This window comes from Monomorium pharaonis, chromosome 4 (assembly GCF_013373865.1).
Source record: "Monomorium pharaonis isolate MP-MQ-018 chromosome 4, ASM1337386v2, whole genome shotgun sequence".
Lineage (NCBI taxonomy): Eukaryota > Metazoa > Arthropoda > Insecta > Hymenoptera > Formicidae > Monomorium > Monomorium pharaonis.
Window position 1 is genome coordinate 21764971 of NC_050470.1, and position 23541 is coordinate 21788511.

The 23541-nt window shown below is 35.2% G+C and overlaps 1 protein-coding gene and 1 long non-coding RNA gene across 2 annotated transcripts in view; one reads left to right on the forward strand and one right to left on the reverse strand.

Annotated features, from left to right (window-relative positions):
• LOC105832198 (patched domain-containing protein 3) overlaps positions 1–16891 on the forward strand; it is a 28474-nt gene extending 11583 nt beyond the window's left edge. The window contains exons 2-9 of the mRNA XM_012672931.3: positions 4415–4688; positions 5215–5425; positions 5584–5769; positions 6985–7328; positions 8908–9108; positions 9852–9983; positions 10604–10917; positions 14377–16891. Coding sequence (XP_012528385.2) covers positions 4415–4688; positions 5215–5425; positions 5584–5769; positions 6985–7328; positions 8908–9108; positions 9852–9983; positions 10604–10917; positions 14377–15927 — 3213 coding nt within the window. The 3' untranslated portion in view covers positions 15928–16891. The remainder of the gene's footprint in view (positions 1–4414; positions 4689–5214; positions 5426–5583; positions 5770–6984; positions 7329–8907; positions 9109–9851; positions 9984–10603; positions 10918–14376) is intronic.
• LOC105832199 lies at positions 9039–23541 on the reverse strand. Its single transcript, XR_004963090.1, has 3 exons — positions 23486–23541; positions 22987–23042; positions 9039–9119 (listed from the first exon to the last, which is right to left on the reverse strand). It is a non-coding gene; the product is annotated as an uncharacterized LOC105832199 (long non-coding RNA).

Genomic DNA, 23541 nt, shown 5'->3' on the forward strand with positions numbered 1-23541 from the left:
ATTGTGATAGCATAATCTTCAAGGGTTATTTCTTCTATCATAGTTGCCTGAGGTCTCGATAACAGGTCACGTAAACTTCCTCGTTGATTTTATACCGCATGTCTTCTTTATTTTCTTATCTTATGTTCTATAGTTTTCACAGATCTTCGGTACTACTTTACTTCAGAGTCCTTAAAACACAACTCTCTCGCGATAGTGTTTATATAAGATCAGAGGCAATAAACTAATTGCTAAGTGCAACTTTAGTTTTTAGTTTTCCCTTAAAAATATTTCGTAATCTTGAAATTGGCGAAATATGCGGAAAACCGAGACGTCTATCCGATGTCAATCATGCAGAAGCGTAAGATAATTTCTATAATAAATGATTATGTAAACAATATTACATCGCGAGAGAGCCTTAAAACTTGATTCAAATCTATTATAAAATTTATTATGACTCCTTTCATTTGGTTTTAAATGCACGATATAAATGCGAGTTTGTAAATTCCAACTTCGAGATTGTTCCGCCTGCTTTCTTTTTTCACGAATTTTTTAATATCTGGTACAAGTATTACGACACCTACAAGTATTACGATAAGTATACTCTACCTTCTGCAAAGTGTATAAAAAAAATAATTCAGCTCATGTATTTATTTATTAGTAAAACTATTGACCATTGAAAATGAATAGTTTCCTTCGCTGGCAAAGCATTAAGAAGATAACGACGAGCGTCCTAGTGACCTAAAGATAATAATCTGTCGTAACAGCACGTGCTTCGATCTTTCGCTGCAGAGCTCTTCATTTACAAAGAAAACGCGATGATATCAACAATAACACATAAGAAACCAAGCTAGTGAAATTAAGACCAAGTATGTAATAATAACAACAATAAGTAATTGTTGTCTTAGAGAGTTCTCACTATCTTCTAATACTAATTCAATATAATTTCAAAAGAAGAAAAAATCCTTTATCCGCCCTAATAAGTCGATCAATTATGCTCCAATATTCTTCATCTCTACCTTAATGATTCTAATAAATCGACGAAATTATTTTAATTTTAATCTAATGACTAATAATAGATCTGCCTTTCAAAACAATGACTGCAATGTGCTATCATAAAACTCCAATTATCGAACTGTTTATTCAGATCGGGTCACAGTATACTCCATACCGATAAAGTCTCGAGGTAGTTGCTCCGAGGCCTCTGACAAAGAGTCAAGTGAATTATACATACAAGAGGCCTCATGTCTTCTTTCATCATCGAGAGTCGAGATATAAATGTAGAAACCAAGAACTCCTTGCACCCGTCGATGCGGGTCAGCACGCAGAATGCGACCGGCGAACCTGAGACGGCAAAAGCAATTGTTACGCGACGTTATTCAATCGTGTCTAAACGGGCAGAAATGAGAGACGAGGTGTGCGGGATTATTCAATGGTATAGCTTCAACGTTGTGTGACTTTCTCCGCGCGAAAACACCTGTGCACCGGTGGCACTGGCCCCTGAACTTCTGCCTATCGGCAGAACACTCTTTTCCTTCTTTCCCCTTGGCTAATATGCGCAATGGGAAAATCCACGGGCAGGATCAAGCCCATTTTAGAAAGTCGCTGCCCGGCGCGGCGGCGAATTTATATACCCGCGATCGCGATGCCGTTTCGTGTCGCGAAACCACGGTCTCCAGGCTGGTACCGAGGCTCCCCCGGGGCAGATTTATGGTGTTCCTTATTTCGCCGGGAATCGATTTATGCGGAAATTTATGAAAATGTTTGCGATATCGGCGCAATGTTTCCACAAAAGAGAGTCGCGGAGCAGAGAGAGGGAGGGAGACCTTCCGCTCCAATGAGTTCAAACTCTAGATTTATTCCTTTCTTTTTTAGATAGCCGCTCCGGAAAGGAATAATTTTGATTAAAACGCTCGAAATGTCAGAATATTTCGATTCGACTATTTGTTTTCGTGAAAAAGTTCCCGTCTTGTCTCGATTGACGTCGATGATAATTAAACGGCGCGAGCTACCATATATTTCTATGCGCAAAATGAATTAAAAACCATTGCGGAACTTCAAGGTGAGAAGACGAACGTGCGTGAAAATCTGACGAAGGTGATTCATTCGCCTTCGCTCGTGTCATGTAATCCCTTATGAGGGCACCATCGTCCCGTGAAAAAAGGCTTTGTGTGGGAACAAAAGATGTGGGATTCTCTCGTCTCGATCGAAGGGCTTTCGATTAAAAAATCATCCAGCCGTACTCTTTCATTAACCAAGGGGAGGAATTCTTTCTCTCTGTCCCTCCCTTTGTCTATCTTTTTCTACTTTTGATATTTTGATGATTACAAAGCTAGCGGAAAAAATTATTTGTACTGCTATGACTAATTTAACTTAATTGTATTTCATTTCGCAATTAAACTCGGAAACAATTTTATCATAGTCAGTTCTACTTTGTCATTGATACGTCGATAGGAATATGAGACCAGCTAGAACCTTATTGAATTACTAATGGAGCACGGTGTTATGAATAGCAACGAGTTTAAACGAAAATCGATTAAGGATTACGCCGCGACATTGGTTGACTAAAACTCGTTTAAAACCGGCAAATTGAAAATCTGCGTTAGATCCTTTCGCATTAGGCTCACCTGAGGTAGATTAATTACGCAATTTTCATTGCTTTCGTGTGTTGTGTAAGAATCGAAATAATAATTCTTTTTTCATTAATAATCGTAATTATATTAGAAGAAAAGTATGATTGAAAAGATACAGGCAAGAAGTGTAGGAAATGAAAAACAAAACAGAGGTGAAAATGTTTACAAATTGAGCAATAATGGATTAAAGTCAGCAAGCATTGCCGATTTAATGAACGATCTGCTTCTATGAAGCGCAGTCAATGATAATCTCGTTAAGTTTTCAGCACGCCGAACACGTAATTGTGAACAATGTAGGTCAAGTCTGACGACACTTTTCTACATGAATTCAATGACAATCATCCTAAATGCTTCTCTCGCACGAATCCGCCGATGCTTCAATCGCTTGTAATGCGAGGGCCTGAAATTGAAATGTCAATTTCAGGCTAATCGCGATTAAGTTTAGACTGCGATATATTACGGAATTGCCTAGAAATATCTGTACGAAAATAATGAAGGAATTAGTAATGAAAAATAATGACCCATCTGCGAGATCCTTAAGTGTAATGATCCTTCAACTTCCCGCGTTTTTATCCTTATAAATTCCTTTACCCGCAGTAAATTTCTGTTTCGTAACGTCCGACGTCAGAGATACTCTTGATATATGTATATTAAACAAATGACGTCTCGTCTCACGTTTTACTTTACGGCTTGTTTTGGTGAAATCTTATTCCCGCAAAACATCATCGTAAGAAGTCAAGCCGCCGCCTCTTTATGACGCGGACGACAAGTTTTTCCGAGGATCGACGAGCGTTGAATGGGCGAGACAGCGCGATTATTATCGGCCGCGCTCGCGGATTTAAGTGGACAATGAATTTTTGTAACAGCACACAAAGACAAGAGGAGGCGAAAAAATAAAAACGGTCGCGGCGCACTTTTCGCACTGCGCGTTCAACGAACCGTATGTATACGAGAGATTCAATCTCGCACACAGCAATTCTCGCCCAGCAACTTACTTTGCATTTACCGCGGTATATATACGCGCAAAATACATTGTAAATGCAAAACACTAATTGGACAGCTGCGAACGTTTCTTGCGCCGGAATAAAGCTAGTGCTTTCTACAGTTACTGCACGATAAATGATTTATCGATTGCGAATCGTCGTCGTCGGGAAATCGGAATTTACAGAAAACGATCCTATTGTTCTACCCTGTCATTCTGTAAATCTTTAGTTTTCGCTTTCAACGACGAAAACCTCCTAGTAGCATATTTTTACACATCCTTTATTTCACGAACTAAAAAGTAATCCTGCGATTGATATCAGTATTCAACTCGGCAACCGTAACGTAATTTATTGTTATTATTATTGTTTCTTTTTTTAGTCTCGATCTAAGGAACGATCTAGCTTTAGCTTCAAAAGTTCTCTGTTCTTTCTCCTTCAAATCCTTGATCTTATAATTTGGTCTCATTGTCACAGTTCTTGAGGTTCAATCAATTACATGGATTTAAGAAAATGCAAATGATGCGGGTCAATTAGAAAGATTGGAAAAACTAAAAATATATTTATTCCCAAATAAACGAACGGAGAATAATAAATTTCAATATATATGACGTTCGTTGAAAACAGGAAAGTCGAAACGCGCACGTTGGTACGTGTATTAAATTAATATTTATAATCTGCATATCTTCCCTCGTTTGAGGATAAACGTATTTTTAGTTCTCTTAACGGGCCTTCGCGTCATCGGATGCAATTCTTAATGTTTCAGCGTGGACGTGCTGGATGGAATAACGATTAACGGTTTTATTGTACTTTCGCTTTCAGATGTGGCACCTGACGTGCGTCGACGACTTTTTGAATCGCGCGTTTTACAAGGTTGGCCTCGTTGTCGGTCGACACCCCGGCTACTTCGTAATCGTGCCGATACTGCTGGCGTGCATATGCTTCACGGGCTACCAGAGGATACACTACGAAATCGACCCGGAATACCTCTTCTCGCCCGTCAACGGCCCCGGCAAGACCGAACGGGCGATAGTCGAGCAGCACTTCAAAGTCAATTACAGCCACCAATTCAGTTTCTCCCGCATCACGCGGCCAGGTGAGAGCTCCCGTCGATCATTCATCCTGCCTCCCCGCGATTTCTTCGCCCGCGAGGAATCCCGTGAATCCAACGACAACCTTGAATAACCCTTCCAATCGAGAGTAGTCATAGGAAGATAACAAATTCCACGCGCCTGTAAGGTTCTCGTGGAGAACCGTATCTTCGAGCCTTTAATGCGCTCGCTTGTTTTTTTTTTTGCTTTCTCTCTCTTTTTTTTAATACACGAGGCAATCATATCTTCCGACATTAAAAATCATGCGGGACGAATGGCAAGTTCGTCGTTATCGTTTTAAACGTTTGAAAATCCATTCCAGACGAACTTTCATTAACTTTCTTTGTTTCCATTAGCGAAATATTTTCATAATTGGACTTCCTACTAACTTCTTACCGCTCCGTGTTTAAACGATAGGAAGGCAATACAGAAGCCAATCGTGTTTTTCTACCGCGTCTATAGTTTGCTACCGGAAGAATGGTTCGTCTTATTTCCTGCTGAGTGATCGATCGGATCTGTTGCTTGTTGCAGGCCGATTCGGTCATGTAATCGTGATTCCGAAGGATGGCGGGCACAACTTGCTGAAGAGCGCGATTTGGCAGGAGCTGAGGGAGCTCGATTGGCTAATCAGGAACATGACGGTGAAGTACGAGGACGAGACGTTCACCTACGAGGAAATTTGTGCGCGATGGCTCGACCAGTGTTTCATCAACGACATCTTAAATCTGCATCACGTAATGAAGTACGCGAGACGCATGTAAAAACCCCTCCCAAGAAAGAAAGAAAGAAAAAAAAAAAACGATTTCGTGGTCGAGCGCGAACAAGTGGAACGGCGCGTTTCAAAACGAGCGAGCTGGTTGACCCGCGTCGAGTTTCAAATCGGGCTTAAACTTTTTGCAGGGAAGTGGAAAGGGGAAAGCTAAATCTGACGTTTCCGGTGACGTTCAATCCGGTCACCTGGGACACTCATCTGATTCCGGTGTACTTCGGCGGAAGCGTCGTCAATAAGGATCTCATCTTAGAATCGGCGCCCTCGGTGCAGCTCGCCTACTTTATCACCGTCGACAGTCCACGGCAGGACGCAATGTAAGTCTACCGATCACGTTCGCAAACACGTCGGAGCCCGCTGATGGAATTGGTCCAGTTATTTCAATCACGCATACACGACGGCGAGCTCGAAAGTAACGTCGGCTGTTGTTTACCGTTCACGGGAGTACACGAAGTTACATGACAAATATACGCTTTACGCGTACGAATGTTGCACAATTCGCGGAGCCTTGTCGCGTTCAGAAATGATACCCATAAATTTCGATTTTTGATAAATACGTGTCAAAAACTAAAATCCCGGTAAAGTAAAATCGAGCTACGCTATGTGAAATTAAAAAAATATGTAAACGGTCTACACACCGAAAGAAATTGGAATTATCATAATTTTGCTATAATTCACAGTCATTTTCGATGTCAACATTTGTAGTTTTTATTTTTGCCATGTAAATTAGCTATTAATTATTATTACTACGTGATTAATATGCAAATGTTTATAAAACAGTTATATTCGTTACATAAAAATGTTTATTTTATTCTTATATATACCATCTGTATCTTGATATTTTTTAACTATATTAATATTTAAAATTATCATAACTTATAGTAATTTTTTTCATAATTGTAAAACTCCAAATACACAAGGTTATTATTATTAACATTGTAGCAATAACTAAAATAAAGTTTCTAACTATTCTTTGATTGTAGCAATTATAGTCACAAATTCTAAATCTCACGGTGTAATATTTACATATTTTATTTTATTTTGCGTAGTACTGCATTTTTTAATACAAAAATTCTGAATCAAAATTTTGTAACGTTGATCAGCTGTGCTTGTGGAAGTAGTATCTCATTAATTCACTACATGGCCGCCACAGTCGGACATCACCAATTTAATCATCTATTGCTATCAGCTGCGTCCGTGCAAATAATAAGTGCCTGATTTACTCGTGACGATATTATATTGATAGCCTATTGTTATCGTTAAAAATGGTAAATCATATAATATTGATGTTCTTCTAGTCTTATCTGTTTTTCAGATACTTTTTAATCGTGGGTGAAATTTTATTTTGTCGAAATCAGAAAATTAAACTTAAAAAAAAAAAAAAACTACAATTACGAGTTAATGAAATCTATGCGATTTTTCAAAATTTCCTCGTGCTATCTAATGTTTCATGACATAGTCTTCAATATATCCATTTTTCAGTATAATCTAATTCGGTATAATCTAATTCTTTTTCGGTTTTGCCGAATCAGCGGCGCCGCTTGGGAAGAGGCTTTTCTGAACATCGTCGGCAAGGCCGAGGACGAAGGTGCGTTTAAGCACATTAGCATCGCGAGATTCGCCTCGAGGACCCTCGAGCTGGAGTTAGAGGCCAACACGAAGACGGTCGTGCCGTATTTCACCAGCACGTTCATCATAATGGGCTTGTTCTCGGTCGTGACGTGCATGATGACCGACTGGGTGCGCAGCAAACCTTGGCTCGGTCTTCTGGGCAACCTCTCGGCCGCCATGGCGACGGTTGCCGCTTTCGGATTGTGCATCTACCTGGGGATCGACTTCATCGGCCTCAATCTCGCCGCGCCATTCCTTATGATAGGTGAGATGATAGTGAGCTTCTGTGTTACGATATTAAATTTATTTTTTAACTTTAAGTAATTAGAATTTTGCATTTACTATTATTTAACAAATTTAATGTAGAATTCTTTCATTATCAATTAACAATATTTATAATCGTCTATAGAATAAATTTTCGTCTGGTGTTTTTGTTTAACCAATATAAGGCCATTCCAAATTCGTCAGGTACTCTTTATAATTTTCAGGTACTCTACATATACAATTTCGTCGCTGTCGTAAGCCGTTATTACCTCGGAGATTTGTCACAATCGATACTTAAATTGATACTCTGTGTATAAGTTGAGCAACGAAAATAACGACTTAAACTTCGACTGATTTGCAACACGATGCCGTAATCTCCTGTCGCGTCTGTAGAAACACATGTTCTCGACGACAAACACGCTGGCTCGTACTCGTCTGGTGCATACGAGCGAAATAAACGAAACTATGATTTATGTGAAAAGCGGAAGTCGCCTTTTCCCTTTCGACGTCGCGCTCGCCTGCCGAGCGAAGTCAATCTTTACTACCAATAATAACAGCTTCATTCGATCCAATCGATCGACCGCAATTCTCAAAAAGACCGTTATTTCCTTGAATTTCATACCAAAAATACATAGTGTTGATAAAAATCGACAATTTGTTGCGTCTACCGATATAATTTGATTAATTAAATTGAGGAAAAGGGAGTAAAAACGATTTCCGGATTTTTCGAAAGTCGATTGACTTACTTTTCTCTGTGATAAAATTTGAGAATTTCACACACATATAATAAATTAATAAATTATTAAGATTTAAAAGTAATAAATTCTGTTCGGAATTATATTCACACATAATACATTCATAATTTTATTATAAAACATTCAAATAGAATAAGATAGAACTAAATGAAAAATGTCCGAGAGAAGAAGCGTCACACGATAATATCTTCATTAGTCAAATAATTACGTATTGTTTTAATGAAGATTTCAATGCAAATGCGAGATGCATTATCACGCGGTTTTAACTTATTGCAAAAAAAAAAAACACGTTTCCTGCTCTCTGAGAAATTAGACGTGACACTTAAAAACAGACGTGACGTCCAACTGAAGGTGATAAATTTTCAAGGAATAACTGAATATATTTAAAGAACGATTGCCTTAAACAACATTATTTTTCTCGGAAAACCTATTCACTGTTAATGATTCCATTAGATGTAAAAAAACATAATTTACAATCTCTTAAGCCGATGCTCATAGTCAAGTTTTATAATTAAGATCGTCTTAAGTACTTGTCTTAAGATGCCATTAACCAATCGTAAAGTTTAGCATCTTAAGACATAAAATAAGACTCGACTAATAAATACCCGAACTTAGAATTACGATCAATATGAAATTTATGCGGCGGAAAATTTGTGCAATTAAAAAAAATAACAAAGAAAAAGGCTAGAGAAAAATATTATTCTTTGAAAGTATACATTAATAAGTTTAATTTTTATTTTCTCCTTGCACAACTTATTGTTAGATGTTTTGCCACTTACCGTAAAACTGCAATCGCCGTGTGTAAAACCGTTCGATTGATTACAGGAATAGGGATCGACGATACCTTCGTCATGTTAGCGGCCTGGAGGCGAACAAGTATCTCGAAACCAGTGCCAGAAAGAATGGCGGCGACATTGAGCGAGGCTGCCGTTTCCATCACCATCACATCTTTGACGGACATGATATCCTTCTTCATCGGCATCTTGTCGCCGTTTCCCTCGGTCCAAATTTTCTGCATTTATTCAGGTAAGAAACATCTAAATAAATAAAAGTAAAATCATAAATAAAAATAAAATATTCATAAGGTATTTAAAAGTTGATAGTATCTCGACATCTTGACTCTCTAACTCTTTAGAGAGGCAACATTTTATTGTAATTAAAAAAAATATTTTTATAGATAGATATTTTTACCCAAAAATATCTTGCAAGGGAACAATTTATCGATATTTTTTTCCGCCTAATCTTTTTACGTAGTTAGATAATAACTTAGTTAAAAAGTTAAAAAATTAATAATATTTAATATAAGGTAATTAATTTTTTATTTCAACTGGTTACTTTTAAAATACATAAATTTTAATTCATTAACTTCTTTCCAATGTAAAAGATATGCATTAGGTAACTTAGAAAAAGTTACCTAATGAACATTCTCGTATAAAATGCAACATTTCTTTGTTACTTTACATAAATTTAATTAAAAATGCGTGGAAAGTGAACGTTGCAAATATGCAACACTGGCCGCTGAAGGGTTAAAGATAAAAAGATATGTAATAAGATAATAAAATAACAATAACTTTTAGAAAGTACATTATAATTCAAAGATAATGTCAAATAACATCGTTAAGACTTCTTAATAACGTCGGCAATATTTTAATAAAACGTCATTGAAACACTATTTCATGTCATCTTGTTTGTCAAGTTTCACTATGTGATATGCACATATTAATATTTTTAATTATTAATATTAATATTAAACATGCATCGAATGACAGGTTTTGCAGTGGTTTTCACTTTCCTGTTCCACATAACATTCTTCAGCGGATGCGTCGCAATCAGCGGTTATTGCGAACAAAGAAATTTGCACAGCGTTATCTGCTGCAAGGTGAAGCCACTATCGAAATCAAGTGAGTATTACAATTATTGTAAAAATGCTGTAATTTTTTTTTCTATTTCATAGAAATACAATTCTCTAAATACAATTCGTCGTATTGTATTTAGAGAGCCTCTTGTAAAACCGACTTATGATACACGTTTGGCAATTCTTAAGAATTTATTCTTATAAATTCTAGTTTTGATTACCATCTCGGAAATTGCTAATTTCTTGTGAATTTATAATTGCCTCGTTGTTTTCCCTCGCAACGGGTCGATCGTTGTTATTCACTACCGTTCGAAATCTCGTTACGTCTGCATGACGTATCGACGTTACGTCAACAGATAGACATGCGTTACGTTCGGAAACCGTTAATTCGTTAGATCATACGGTACATTATGTAAAAGGAAAGAGTCTGCTTTCTCCGTGTTTTATTTTTCCAAACATTGTCGTACCGGCGACCGCAAAGTGCCGAAAATAAAAGACTGAAAGGCCCACCGTTCCGATATTATTTACGCGTCGATTATGACATTATGCAATGAAGTATATCTTGCAACAAAGTACCGGCGAAAAATCATTACCGGCAAAATATACTTTATGCGTCCTCCTTTAACGAAATTAACATTTTAAATAGCACATTATATGACATTTCAGCTCATCGATCGTGGTTGTACAGGGCGTTGTGTTCCGGCGGGATTGATCCCGACGATCCTCAAAATCCGATCGACAATCCCGAGCACGGATGCATGACTTGGTTCCGCGATTATTTGGCAGCTGCGCTAAATTACCGGCCCGTGAAAGCGATTATCATTCTCGTTTTCATATGCTACCTTCTCGGCGCTTTTTATGGACTCACCACCCTTCAGGAGGGCCTGGATCGACGCAAGCTTTCCAAGGAAGACTCTTATTCGATCGCTTTTTACGACCGCGAGGACTATTACTTCAGAGAGTACCCTTACAGGATACAGGTAGGCATTTTCGCGAATTTCGATATGAATCGCGAGACTTGCGAGGCAATCGGAATACAAATTGATCAATTTTTTATTTCAATGCGTATTCAATTTTTTTAACTGAATGTCTTAACACATTGTGTTGTAGCTCCTCGTGAGTTCTATCTGCAAAAAGTGCAGAAATATATTTTTAAAAAATTGCGAAGTAAATTAAATGCCGTGATGTGAGAAAAATCTCAATTTAGCACCTCAATTATTGGTCAATAGCTATTTTAACACTATTTTATTGACTATGCAAAATAATACGTTTTCTACAGCCGCATGATCGTGCCCATCCCTATTTTGTTTCTTGAAGCCTCGAAAGCGGTATCGGTCAATATTTAGAGAGTTCCGGTTTCCGTGCATGCAAACTCGCAAGAGAATGTTTCCTCATAAGCGGCGCAAAAAAAAAGAAACACGTTCGGAAGAACGGAGTGCGTTACGCTTGGAACTGCCACGCATAATCCGGTACGCGCAATTATGTCACGTGTTCCCCTCGACACGGCGATATCGTGCAAACAACTTTCTCCGGCTGGCTAGCATGAACCTCAAGAAAAGCAATGTCCGTTACATCACGCTTCTCCGAACCGATCGACGAGAAAGACTAACTAAATCGGAGAGATTCCGATATAAATCCCCCACTTATTTACTCAAATCACGTGACATCAAGTAATTTCACGCCGATCATTTAGACTTGCATACACATCTGGTAACCTCCTTAATTTTACTTTAGGCGCTTCGACATTTCTTTCTAACAAAGTAATTTATTTAAAAATTTATTTATTGTAAAATATTAGAAACTTGGAAAGTATTTTTATTTTACCAACAACTAAATAATTTCGAGATTTTATTATTCATATTTAGAAAATTTAATATTTTTATCATTATTTTATCGAATATAAATTTTAAAAATTAATAAATAATTCTTAATAATTAATAAATAATTATTAAATCTTAAAATTTCCTTAAAATATGACACAAAATTATAAATTGTGTAAAACAAATTTAAACACATTAAGATATTAAAATAAATATTTAATTAATATAATTAAATTATTCGTTACATTTACTTGATTCTCTAATATGAATAAATAAATATCTCAATGTTTAAATTTGTTTTATACAATTCATACTTTTGTGTCAGATTTTAAGGAAGTTTCCGGATTTAAAATAATTTATTTTTTATATTATATTTGCACAAAATAACACACACACACACACACAAACAAACAATTATCCGAACAAAAAAATAAAAAAGTTTATTTTACGCCTAAAAAAGAATATGCATTTTAGGCAAATTATTAGATATTGAAATTGTTAGGTTCAACTTTTTTTATTCAATTTCACTTACTGAATTTAAATAATCATAGTCAAAATAGTCCTTAGTGTCCAGAAAAAATTTTGGGACGCATTTTAAACAGAAGAAAGCAACAGTTGATTTTATCACTTTGTCGATTTATGTCTGCAAATTTCTCTCAATCTGTTCTTATTACATACATTACAATACAAAAAAACGTATAATTGTGATTGATTCAAAATTATATGGTAGCGCTATTTCAATAAATATATAGTACAGTATTACTATACTAAATGTTTTGTGTGTATGTGTGTGTGTTTATTAATATGTGTATTATACATACATAGAACTGTAAATATGTAAGTAATAATAATACTAATAATAATAATAATAATAATAATAATAATAATAATAATAATAATATTGAGTGAGGAAAATTAAATCTAACAGTCTCTGTATGCTTTCTAAAACGTCTAAAATATGCATATTTGTTTACTAATTATATATATATATATGTATCTGCACATATAATTGCTTTTATATTATATGTATATGATACATAAATTATAAATAGAAATCTATCTTCATAAAACCCATTCTAAATCCATTCACCTTTTTATTAAATTACAGGATATTTACAATAAAAAACTAATTTCAAGAAATGCATTAGTTTGTCATGAAGCAGTTTTATGCAACTTCTGTGACGGTTTCAATTAGACATTGAATATTTCATAATGCGGAGGCGATTTCAATGCGTTTTAAGCACGTATCTTTACGCGGCATTGAGATCTCTCTCTTTCTCTCTCCCTCTCTCTCGGATGAAGTAAAATTGTGAATGTAGCGAGAGATATATCATCAGAGATAGACTAAGAATTTCACTGGGACCTTTTTCCTCCCGTTGCGTTAGTCCGATACATTGTAGTGAAAGTACGTTTCTCGAAGATGGTCTCGCGCTATCGCGTTTCCTCGCGATATTAATAACGTCCCGACGTCACGAGCCTTCAGGTTCCGATGACTGCGCGGAAACGTCATTCGCCGAGAAACTACTGTCACGGTGAACTCTTAATAAAGACGCACCGCGTAATTGGATCCGTTCGCGGTACGTTTATGTCAAAATGTTTGTGCGTCAACGTGCCTCAAGATCGAACAAATTACATAATCGTGACAAAAACGTGACGCTGCGGCTTTGTGTGGCACGAGAGGAAGCCGTAGTACTTCTATACGGAGCTTTCTCGAAATTACTTTCACGGGAATACCGCAGAAATTCCCGAAAAGGTGCCCGACCAACGTGTACATTCTCCGCGACTTTACCGTTGCGTTTACGACTTTCGTGAATTGCAGAAAGGAGAAGGAGGAGAAAAAATGACAAATGACCGTAAGAATTCTTAAACAAACAAAATTGTTCGCCGCGCGAAATTTTCACTTAAAAGAAAAAAAAATTTTAACAATTATTTTTTTAAATAGTTTTTCTATCTTTATATTCTTAAGAATAAAGCAATTTAACGATAGTCGAACAATTGGTCGTTATTTTCACGTTTTGAAGGACACGGCGTACGAGCTGCATATCATGCGGTTGAACTGTAAATGCGTGGTTTTCTTAACCTTTCAAGGCTTATCTCAGAAATTACTACGCCAAACAATTTCTACCTTGAAACAAAATATTCATAATACTTGTGGCTATGGTTGAATCTAGGATTTTTTTGTAATAAAGTTTCTTTTACACCTCACAAAAGTTAAAAAAAATTTGCAAAATTGTTTTTTATTTTTAGTCGATCGCCATTTTGTTCAATATTGCGATACATAATTTAAACTAGTTCCAATAATAATCGCATTTGTGTAGATTGAAATAAGCCTTAGTGCCATCAATATAAAGTCCTTGGAATAATATAAACAGGAATTTTTAAATCACGTTAAATTTGTGACATGATATTTTTATTTTTATTAAGAATAAGTAAATTAATAGTTTTCATTTAAAAAAAAATAAATTTTTATAAAGATAAAGAAGTAAATCACATAAGAAATAAACACACATCTAAAACGTCAATGTCCTAGATATTTTCAGTTCTAAGTATAAAAATAGCCTTCAAATTAGGTTCCCTTAAGTAATACTTTTTAATTGCACTCTCGTTACTTTTCTGTAGGTGGTAATATCCGGTGAATACAACTACAGTGATCCGACAATCCAGCAGCAGGTGGAGAACCTGACGAGGAGCCTCGAGGGGAGTAAGTACATCAGCAGCGTGCCGATCTATACCGAGAGCTGGCTCCGCGACTTCCTCAACTTTCTCAGCAGGATGCGAGATCTTGGGTACGAGAACGTGAACGTCACGGACGAGCACAACTTCATCAAGATCCTCAAGAATATGTGGCTAGTCCCGAATAGCACCTCCTCCCTGGACATCAAGTTCGACGACACAGGCGAGAGGATCGTGGCGAGTCGGTTCCTAATACAGCCGGTGAACGTGAGCGGCACCAATCAGGAGAAGGAAATGGTGAAGGAGCTGCGCGGCATATGCGCGGCGTCGCCGCTCAACGCGAGTGTATTCCATCCGTACTTTGTGTTCTTCGACCAGTTCGAGCTGGTAAGGCCGACCAGCATTCAATGCATGATATTCGGCGCATTCGTGATGATGCTCATCAGCTTCATCTTCATCCCGAATATCTTCTGCTGCCTGTGGGTCGCCTTCTGCATCGTGTCGATCGAGCTAGGGGTGGCCGGCTACATGGCGCTGTGGGACGTCAGTCTCGATAGCATCTCTATGATCAATCTAATCATGTGCATCGGCTTCAGTGTCGATTTCACTGCGCACATCTGCTATGCCTATATGAGATCGAAGCAGGCACGAGCAGAAGATCGGGTCAAAGAAAGCCTGTATAGCCTGGGCCTACCGATCGTACAAGGCGCCGCCTCGACGATACTTGGCCTGATGGCTCTCCTGTTGGCCGGTACCTACATCTTTCTGGTGTTCTTCAAGATGGTCTTCCTCGTGATCTTCATCGGCGCATTACACGGTATGTTCCTGCTTCCGGTGTTGCTCTCTCTCTTCGATCCCGGTGTCTGTAGCGGCGGTGACAGTGAGGCTGGTGAAGCAGAGAACACGAAGAACAGCACGCAAGAGAAGGAACTACAAGCCAATAAGCTGCAACAGCAGCAGAAGCAACAGCCGCCCTACGTGATCCCGCTTCCTCATCTAGTCTATTACGGTCCGGGCGACATCAAACCGCTCCAGGACAGTCCCGCAATGAGCATGGCGGCGTTCGAGGAGAGGGATCCCGGCTTGGGTACCAGCGAGGACAGCAACTCGACCGAGAGCGGCTCCTCGCAGAGCAGGAGGCGCCAGCAGCCGCCGCAGGAGCAGCAGCAGCAGCAGCAGCAGCAGCAGCAGCAACAGCAGCCGAATCAGATCCGCCCCGACATGTGGAGGAGATCTCTCGGCGTGCTTTACGGCCTGTCGCAGTTTCAATCTGCGGTCGGCGAGCCCCAGCACCCGGCGCCGGATTATCCCGGTGCCGAGACGCACCCGCGGGGATCGGGCGAGCGGCCGCGAACGGCCAATGTCCCCTGCCTAGGACCTTACGTCGCGTATCGCCATTCGAATCAATTGCCGCGCGATTATGGACGCAGCAGATCTTACCACAATCTGCAGTATTCTGCATCGACGCGGCACTTGACGGATCCGCGGTATCCTTAAAGGTGGTGAAGGAATAGTGTAAAAGGACAGATATTATCGACGCGATACGAAAGATCCTCGATCGAATTCAGTCCCTTGAACTAGAACTACAGCAACAATCGATTTTGGGAGGGAAGAACTGTTAAAATCCTCACGTAGAAAAATGGTCGACTGGTCCGCGGACAAAAATGCCATCCAAAAATAGTGAATATTTCCTACTTTTAACTCTATCAAAGTATGAAATAAGATCACATCTTTATAGAGTTCAGAGACAGAAATCTTTTCAGAAAATTTATAGCTCAATAATATTCTCTATTTGCCTTCGACGTGTGGCGAGTACGTGAACGTTCGTTAAGCATCACGAGCGTACAATCAATATTGGTTTGGTGGAGACATCTTATACGTATAGGATTTGAGAGGTATCGGATTTGAGAGGTAATTACAATTGTAGTGCTGTTCAATCACAATGACAGCTTCGCGGGACCATGACAATACAAAGGAATGAAAATGGAAAGAAAACGACATTCTATGCAAACATGGACTAGACTGCCCGAGTTACAGTCCATTAGTTTCAAGGGATTGAACTTCAAGAGGATTTATTCTCAAACAACGAGACAGTAAAGTGACGCCTGAGTATATTTGGATTCTAACGACATTTTTTTCCTTTACTTGTCTCTCAAACTAAATTTCAATTTTATTGTTATTAACTTCCTCTTAAATCTTATGACGGAAATTGGACGTAGAAAATATAAATAAACAATGATAATTTTTTTATCAATAGATGGTTATTGAGTATAGAATATGAAAGGGTCAAAGTACAAATTAACACTTCTTTTTTTTTTTACAACTGACTCTACTAAGAGTATTGATTTTGGTTACGAAGCTGGAATCCGAAAGATTCCGGGCGCCACTGAGGATTAATAATGTGATTTCGAAGACTTTTTGTATAGTAGTGCTTACTACAAAATAGTGCGATAGAAAAAAACGACGTTGAAGTTATGTGCCGCTATGTTCGTACGTGTGAGATATCTTATGTATGATATCAAAGCTGGTTTAATTACTTGGAACGAGCTCGTATACGAGTTGTATACAAGGTGCCCCAAGAAGATCAGTTAATATATACATTTATAGCGACACTACATTCCTTTGAGAAGAAAATATATAAGGAGTGTCGATACTTTATTATAACTACCCGGGAAAAATTTTTTATATAAAAACATATAATATATTATATAAATATATAAAAATGTTCATATATGTTTATACTAGTTTCTTTTCTTTTGTAAAATTTCTGTTTGGTATAAACAAAATAATAGTTATACTGAAAAAACAAAAACTATTTAAAAAGACCATTTTTGCATTGCTTCTTTTACAAAAAGTTATGATATAAAAAATTGTAAAACTTATTTATGTATAATCATATATATTCTATAAATAAATAAAAAATGATTATATAAGCAATTTTATATAAGCAATTTTTTTCTCAGTTCTTCGAACTTTTAACTTTTTGTAAAAGAAACAATGTAAAAAAATCTTTTTAATTAGTTTTTAACTTTTCAGTATGACTATTATTTATTTTACATCAAACAGAAATTAAAAAAAAAAAAGAAACTAGTATAAATATATATGCACATATTTTTTTATATTTATATATGTTTTTATATAAGAAATTTTTTTCCCGAAGGAAAGAGCAGATTTGTCAATTCACGAATTTCTAGAGACTTGTCAACTGTAGAGGTTCGTTGAATTTCTGCTCCTTCGGAGGGCCGTATTGTCCTCGTACGTGTTTGGCATCACAAGCGGCCATTTAATCCTGTTTCATCTGACATAAACAAGATAAAATGAGATTACATACATTTAATCATTCTTAAATGTATGGCGAGAATACGGGCCTAGCATTAAGATCTAAATTTTAAGTCACACATGAATCTCGGGTTCTTCGATCTTGGACCCTCGCGATAATCTGCCGTTTTTTCCCTCCGCTGTCATATAGATTCCACAATTTTACGTTGGCGTATCGCGCCCTTCGCAGCCAAAGGGTTAATTTCGTAGCACTCGCATTGTTCAATGTCTTTTGTAAAAGACAATGAACTAATGCGAGAGTATAATGCCGGTACGACGGCGACGTTGCCGGCGTCGGGTTTACGTTTAGTTGTTAAGAATAGCTCAAATCGAAAGCGATAACATTATATGTGTGTATGTATATATATATATATATATATATATATATATATATATATATATACACATCATATACACATATACATATATATACATAATATACATGCTCAATATTAATCAAAACTAAAATGTCCCGCGGATATATCCGGTGTTCCGATCGGCGCACGTAGGAAAAGAAGAAAATCGTAATTACAAATTAATATTATGATACATTACTGTCTGATTAACATTTCATAATAAAAAAAGCACAATTAAAAATGAAAAATATATATTTAGACGCACAGATTAATATTTACGAAATATAAATAAATTTAAAAATAGATTTATTTTATTATATCTGTAATTAAAATAACACCATAGATAATACTCGAGCTCCTATTAAAGCAGATATTAAATTGTTACGTTAACAAAAATGTCGGAATTCTTTTAGATTTTTTTAACTTTTTAATTCTATTAATTAATGAAGAAATAATTAATGAAGAAAAGTGCCTTAGTAGTATTTCAAACAGTATCTATTAAACTAAATCTATTAAACTTGCACTTAAAAATTACACTTATAAGTTGTGCTCTACTTCTTGTTAAATTGGACAATAATATATTAGAGTATTAGTTTTATCTCTTTCTTTTCACTACGTGGCGGCGTATCGATTGTTCAGTAAGCGTGCCTTAGACAATTTATATATGTAGCACTTTGTCATACAATATGTCGAATGATTCAATTTGACAAGTAGTTTGAGTAGCGTTTAAAAGAAAGTTTATTATAAGACGAAAAATGTTTTACTCTACTAAATTTCTTTACTTTTAAAAAGTTATTTCGTATTTGTTTGCAAAACATTTGATAAAGAGGTTATTGGATGGTTCAACGTCATATTCTGCATCTCTTTCGGCTGAGTCTTTATATGCAAGTCTATAAAGATGTATATAAATCATTTTTCCAAATTAATAAATTAATCAAAGCAAACTTTTAGTCGGTGGTAAGTGATGAGATTAACGCTGGTAGGAATGACGTATCGCCGTTTGATATCAATATTTCGTTTCAAGAGACTTCCTGATTTTTAATTCCTAACTGCATTTTGCAGAAACAGTTATAAAATCGCTCTCTAACCAACCTCTATTGGTGTGCCTTACGTATTATGATCGAAACTGTGATCTACAAAGGGATAGCTAAGTGAAGACACTTAAGCAAGACAGGACGCACGCTTCGCGATTCGAATAATACATTCGTACGCGAATAAACAGCTTAATCGCCGTAAGAATTCGTTGCATTTCCGTCTAAATTTTGCAAAATTGTTGCTATACGATGTTCACGCGAGTCTGTCAGTGCAACTATCGTAACAATCAATTCGTAATAATCATCGGTGACTTTATAAGCTTCCTGACGCAAGAAACTTTCTCTTCCTTATTAATGTTTTTCCGCGCTTTTGAACCCGGACGCGCCTTTTGCCGTTGATTCCGTTCTTCTGTTATCGTATGAAAAGTTGCGGAGTGTTTGCATAAATTAGAGAATTTTTTTAATTTTTCAATTTATTTCTATCCCTTTATAAAATTAACATATCTAAAAATACTTGATAAGTATCTTAAATACTCAATTATAATTAAATGTAAAATATGATGCAATTCTGAGATTGCTTGAATTTTAATTAGAAACAAATTTTAACATTTTTTATAAAGTCAAACTCTGTCTTAAAAATTTGAGAAAAGCTTAAAAAATTTATTAAAGCAAATTTTTAAAAATCAATTCCTGTTAATTAATTTATTTTTTGTAAAATATTAATCTAGAATTGAAATAGCATGAATATCTAAAAGATATGATATAGAGATGTTATAAATTTTGAAAGATAACTTTTAAAGCGTTTCTTAAGCATTTTTTAATACGTGTTTTACAACTATTTTAAGAAATTTATACTGTTATTTTCTTAAAATAATATTAATATTTATAATAATAATAATATTATTATTTTAAGAAACATCTTTAATATAACAGACATCTTTGTGTTACAAATTAAAAATACAAAATTTTTATATAAAAAATTAAAAATTCGAAAAAACTGTTACGAAATATTATGGATAGATTTATAGAAGACAAATATGACAATACTTATCTTAAGGCCGAATAATGAACAAAGATATGCGCGGGCGAATATATCTAAAGAAACAATTTTGTGGTCAATGGTGTACAGATAAATATCTTCCTCATTTCGCGATTTGTAGCGTGCGTGTGTTTTCATATTTATGAATGCGAGAAAGAGTATGAATCGAACGATACTGTAGCTAATGGCAAAGCCTGTTGCCGTTAGAATAAAAAGCACAGGAAATACATTCTAGCAATAATCTTTTAAATGTGTGTCAGCATCTTTTTGAAACCTTTATTCTCCTCTTAATAAAATTTATTACCATGTAGACAATATATAATATTATTATTTGTTCAATTATACAACAAAAATTTAATAGTAATATTGATGTATTTCAAAGAATTGTCAAAATTCAAAAAAATATACGTATTCCAAGCTCAATTTGGAATATTTTTGGGACAATCTTAACATCTTAAATAGTCTAGATAGTAGATTGTATTTCATTTATTTAAAAAGGTATCAATTTATGTATTTTCTATATATTCCTTCTACTAGATCTTCAAACTGATTATGATTGACTCTGATTCGTAAAAATAATCAAGAATTCAATAATCAAAGATTCCATTATGTAAAAATATATCAAGAAATGTAAATTTCAACTTTCTGCCTATTATTCTATAATTATATTTCATAATTCCATTTATGATACATCCCCACACAGAACATAATATGTATTACATATCTAATGGATATCCTCGACAGATATTAGGGATATCCATGAATATATAGGAAATATCCATTAGACATGCTATAAATATCCAGATGTCCGCAATGTGCAATCTAATAAATATCCATAGGATATGTAGATCAATATCCAGTCGACATCTATAGAATATCCAGTGGATATCTACATAAATATCCACTAGATACTGCTATGGATGTCGATTGGATATTGATCTATATATCCCATGGATATTTACTAGATCTTATATTGCGGACATTTGGATATTTATAGCATGTCTAATGAATATTTTTTATATATTCATGGATATCCATTAGATATGTAATACATATTACGTTGTGTGTGGGAGGATGTCATAAAAATCATCAAAAGTGGGTGAAGGCCCGTCAAGCATGCTCTGAGAGGTCCTGTAGTTACCACAGAAACACCCTCGTTGCTGGGGAAGTCTAATTTTAAACTTGTTTCTTGCACTGCGAGTGATCCTTATATAGCGTGGTTGTTGCATCTTACTTCCGAGTTGCACGCCGCTCTATCGGCGACACCGCGCACTACTCGGCTGGCGAGTGCGCGGCGACCGAATATCCAATGGATATCTTTAGTAGCTGTTTAGTGGACGTGGATATGTGGACAACACGTGGATATCTAATAAATATCTTTGGTAGCTATTTGGTGGACGTGGATATGTGGACAACGCGTGGATATCTAATAGATGTCCTTGGTAGCTATTTGGTGGATGTGGATATGTGGACAACGCGTGGATATCTAATAGATATCCTTGATAGCTTTTTGGTGGACGTGAATATGTGGATAACGCATGAATATTTAATAGATATCCTTGGTAGCTATTTGATGGACATGGATATGTGGACAACGCATGGATATCTAATGGATAGCTGTTTGGACATAGATATGTAGATAATGTGTGCATATCCATTAGATATCCCTGCTAGTTATTCAGAAGATATAGATATTTAAGACATCTATTAGATGTCTACTAGTTATTCATAGTAGATATGGACATCATATAGATATGTAGATATTTATTAGATATCTATTAGATATTTTGTTCTGTGTGGGTCTGCTTTCTTCTTGTTGAAATCAAGGACTACAAATGATTAAACTTTCGAATAAATTATGCTTTTTATTGTAAAAGAACCGACATTAATAAAAAAACAAAAATAAAAATGAAGAAAATTGTTAATTTATATTTCAAGATATTATCTTCAATTTTAATTTAGATTTAGAAAAGCAAAGAGAAGTCTGAGGGCTGCAATTTAGCTGTGATTTTACTTTGAAGTCTCTCTATGTCCATAAAAGATATTAAACCACGTAGCTAACGTCTATGAAATTCATGACGAATTGTCAACGTCAATCAAGAAAAGAAATCTTATGTTCACAGGAAAGCAGACAGGTATAACTACTAAAAAAAAGAATTTTTTCTATCAAAGATATAAAAGAACGTTACAGAAACTTATCTGTCAATTCATAATTCGCCGAAATTAAAAAAGAATCGAGAGAGAGAGAGAGAGAGAGAGAGAGAGAGAGAGAGAGAGAATCTGTCTCAGAAATTATATTTAAGATATTAAAAATGATAAAGTAACAAAATATCGTAATCGAATTATTACAAATCATTATTTACTTAATATATGAATTAAATTAAGTCTGTTTTAATAAAAATAAAAACATTAATTTAAACATATATTTAAAATAAAAACATAATTAATAAGTCTTGTTTTAACAAAACCTTTACTTTAAATTTACTAATTTTACAATTAATTTGTATAATATTCAGAAGGATTTTGGTATATTTTTATGAGATGTTTAAAAAATGTCAAAAATTTTATCAATAAAATTACTAGCGTATTTTTAGAAAATTCTAATAAAATTGATAAACATGCAAGATCATGTGTATTCCTAATAAAATCAGCAAACTTTTACAAGATTTACGAAATACAATGAGTTGATCCAAATGAGACCGCTCCATATTTTATTATATCCCAGATTGAAAACTAATCTTCTACTATAATTGATTTAATTATACATAAATACATTGTATTTTATAATTCAGTAAATTAATTCACTTACCAATTGTTGCTATTGTTGCTGCTGATACTGTTACTGCGTTCTCTTTCTACTTAATTCTGGAAATATAATAAATATATTTTTCATAAAGATAAACAAAATATTATTTAATAAATTATTATTTTATTAAATTTAGAAATATATAAAATTAATAATATACTTTTATATTACACTACACATATATTTTCCTCTTAATTTTGGAACACAAAAAATGTAATTATGTAAGGTAAATAATATTTTAATTATTTTTAAATTTAAAATTAATATATCAAAGAAACAACAGAGAATAGTAAAACATATTTGATGAGAATATTTTATGTAACATGATACTTCCATCCAATCATAATCTTATCATTCATTTCATACATATAAATATTGCATACATTTTATAAATTTTTAAACAAAAAAATAAAAATTTACTTTTATTTTTATACTTAAATTGCAAAATATACAAATGTAAAAACACTTAATTAAAAAATGTTAATTAATAATATATACTTACAATAAAAATAATATCAAGTAGCCTTACGAATGCCATCTTCTCGATCGCCAGTGCCT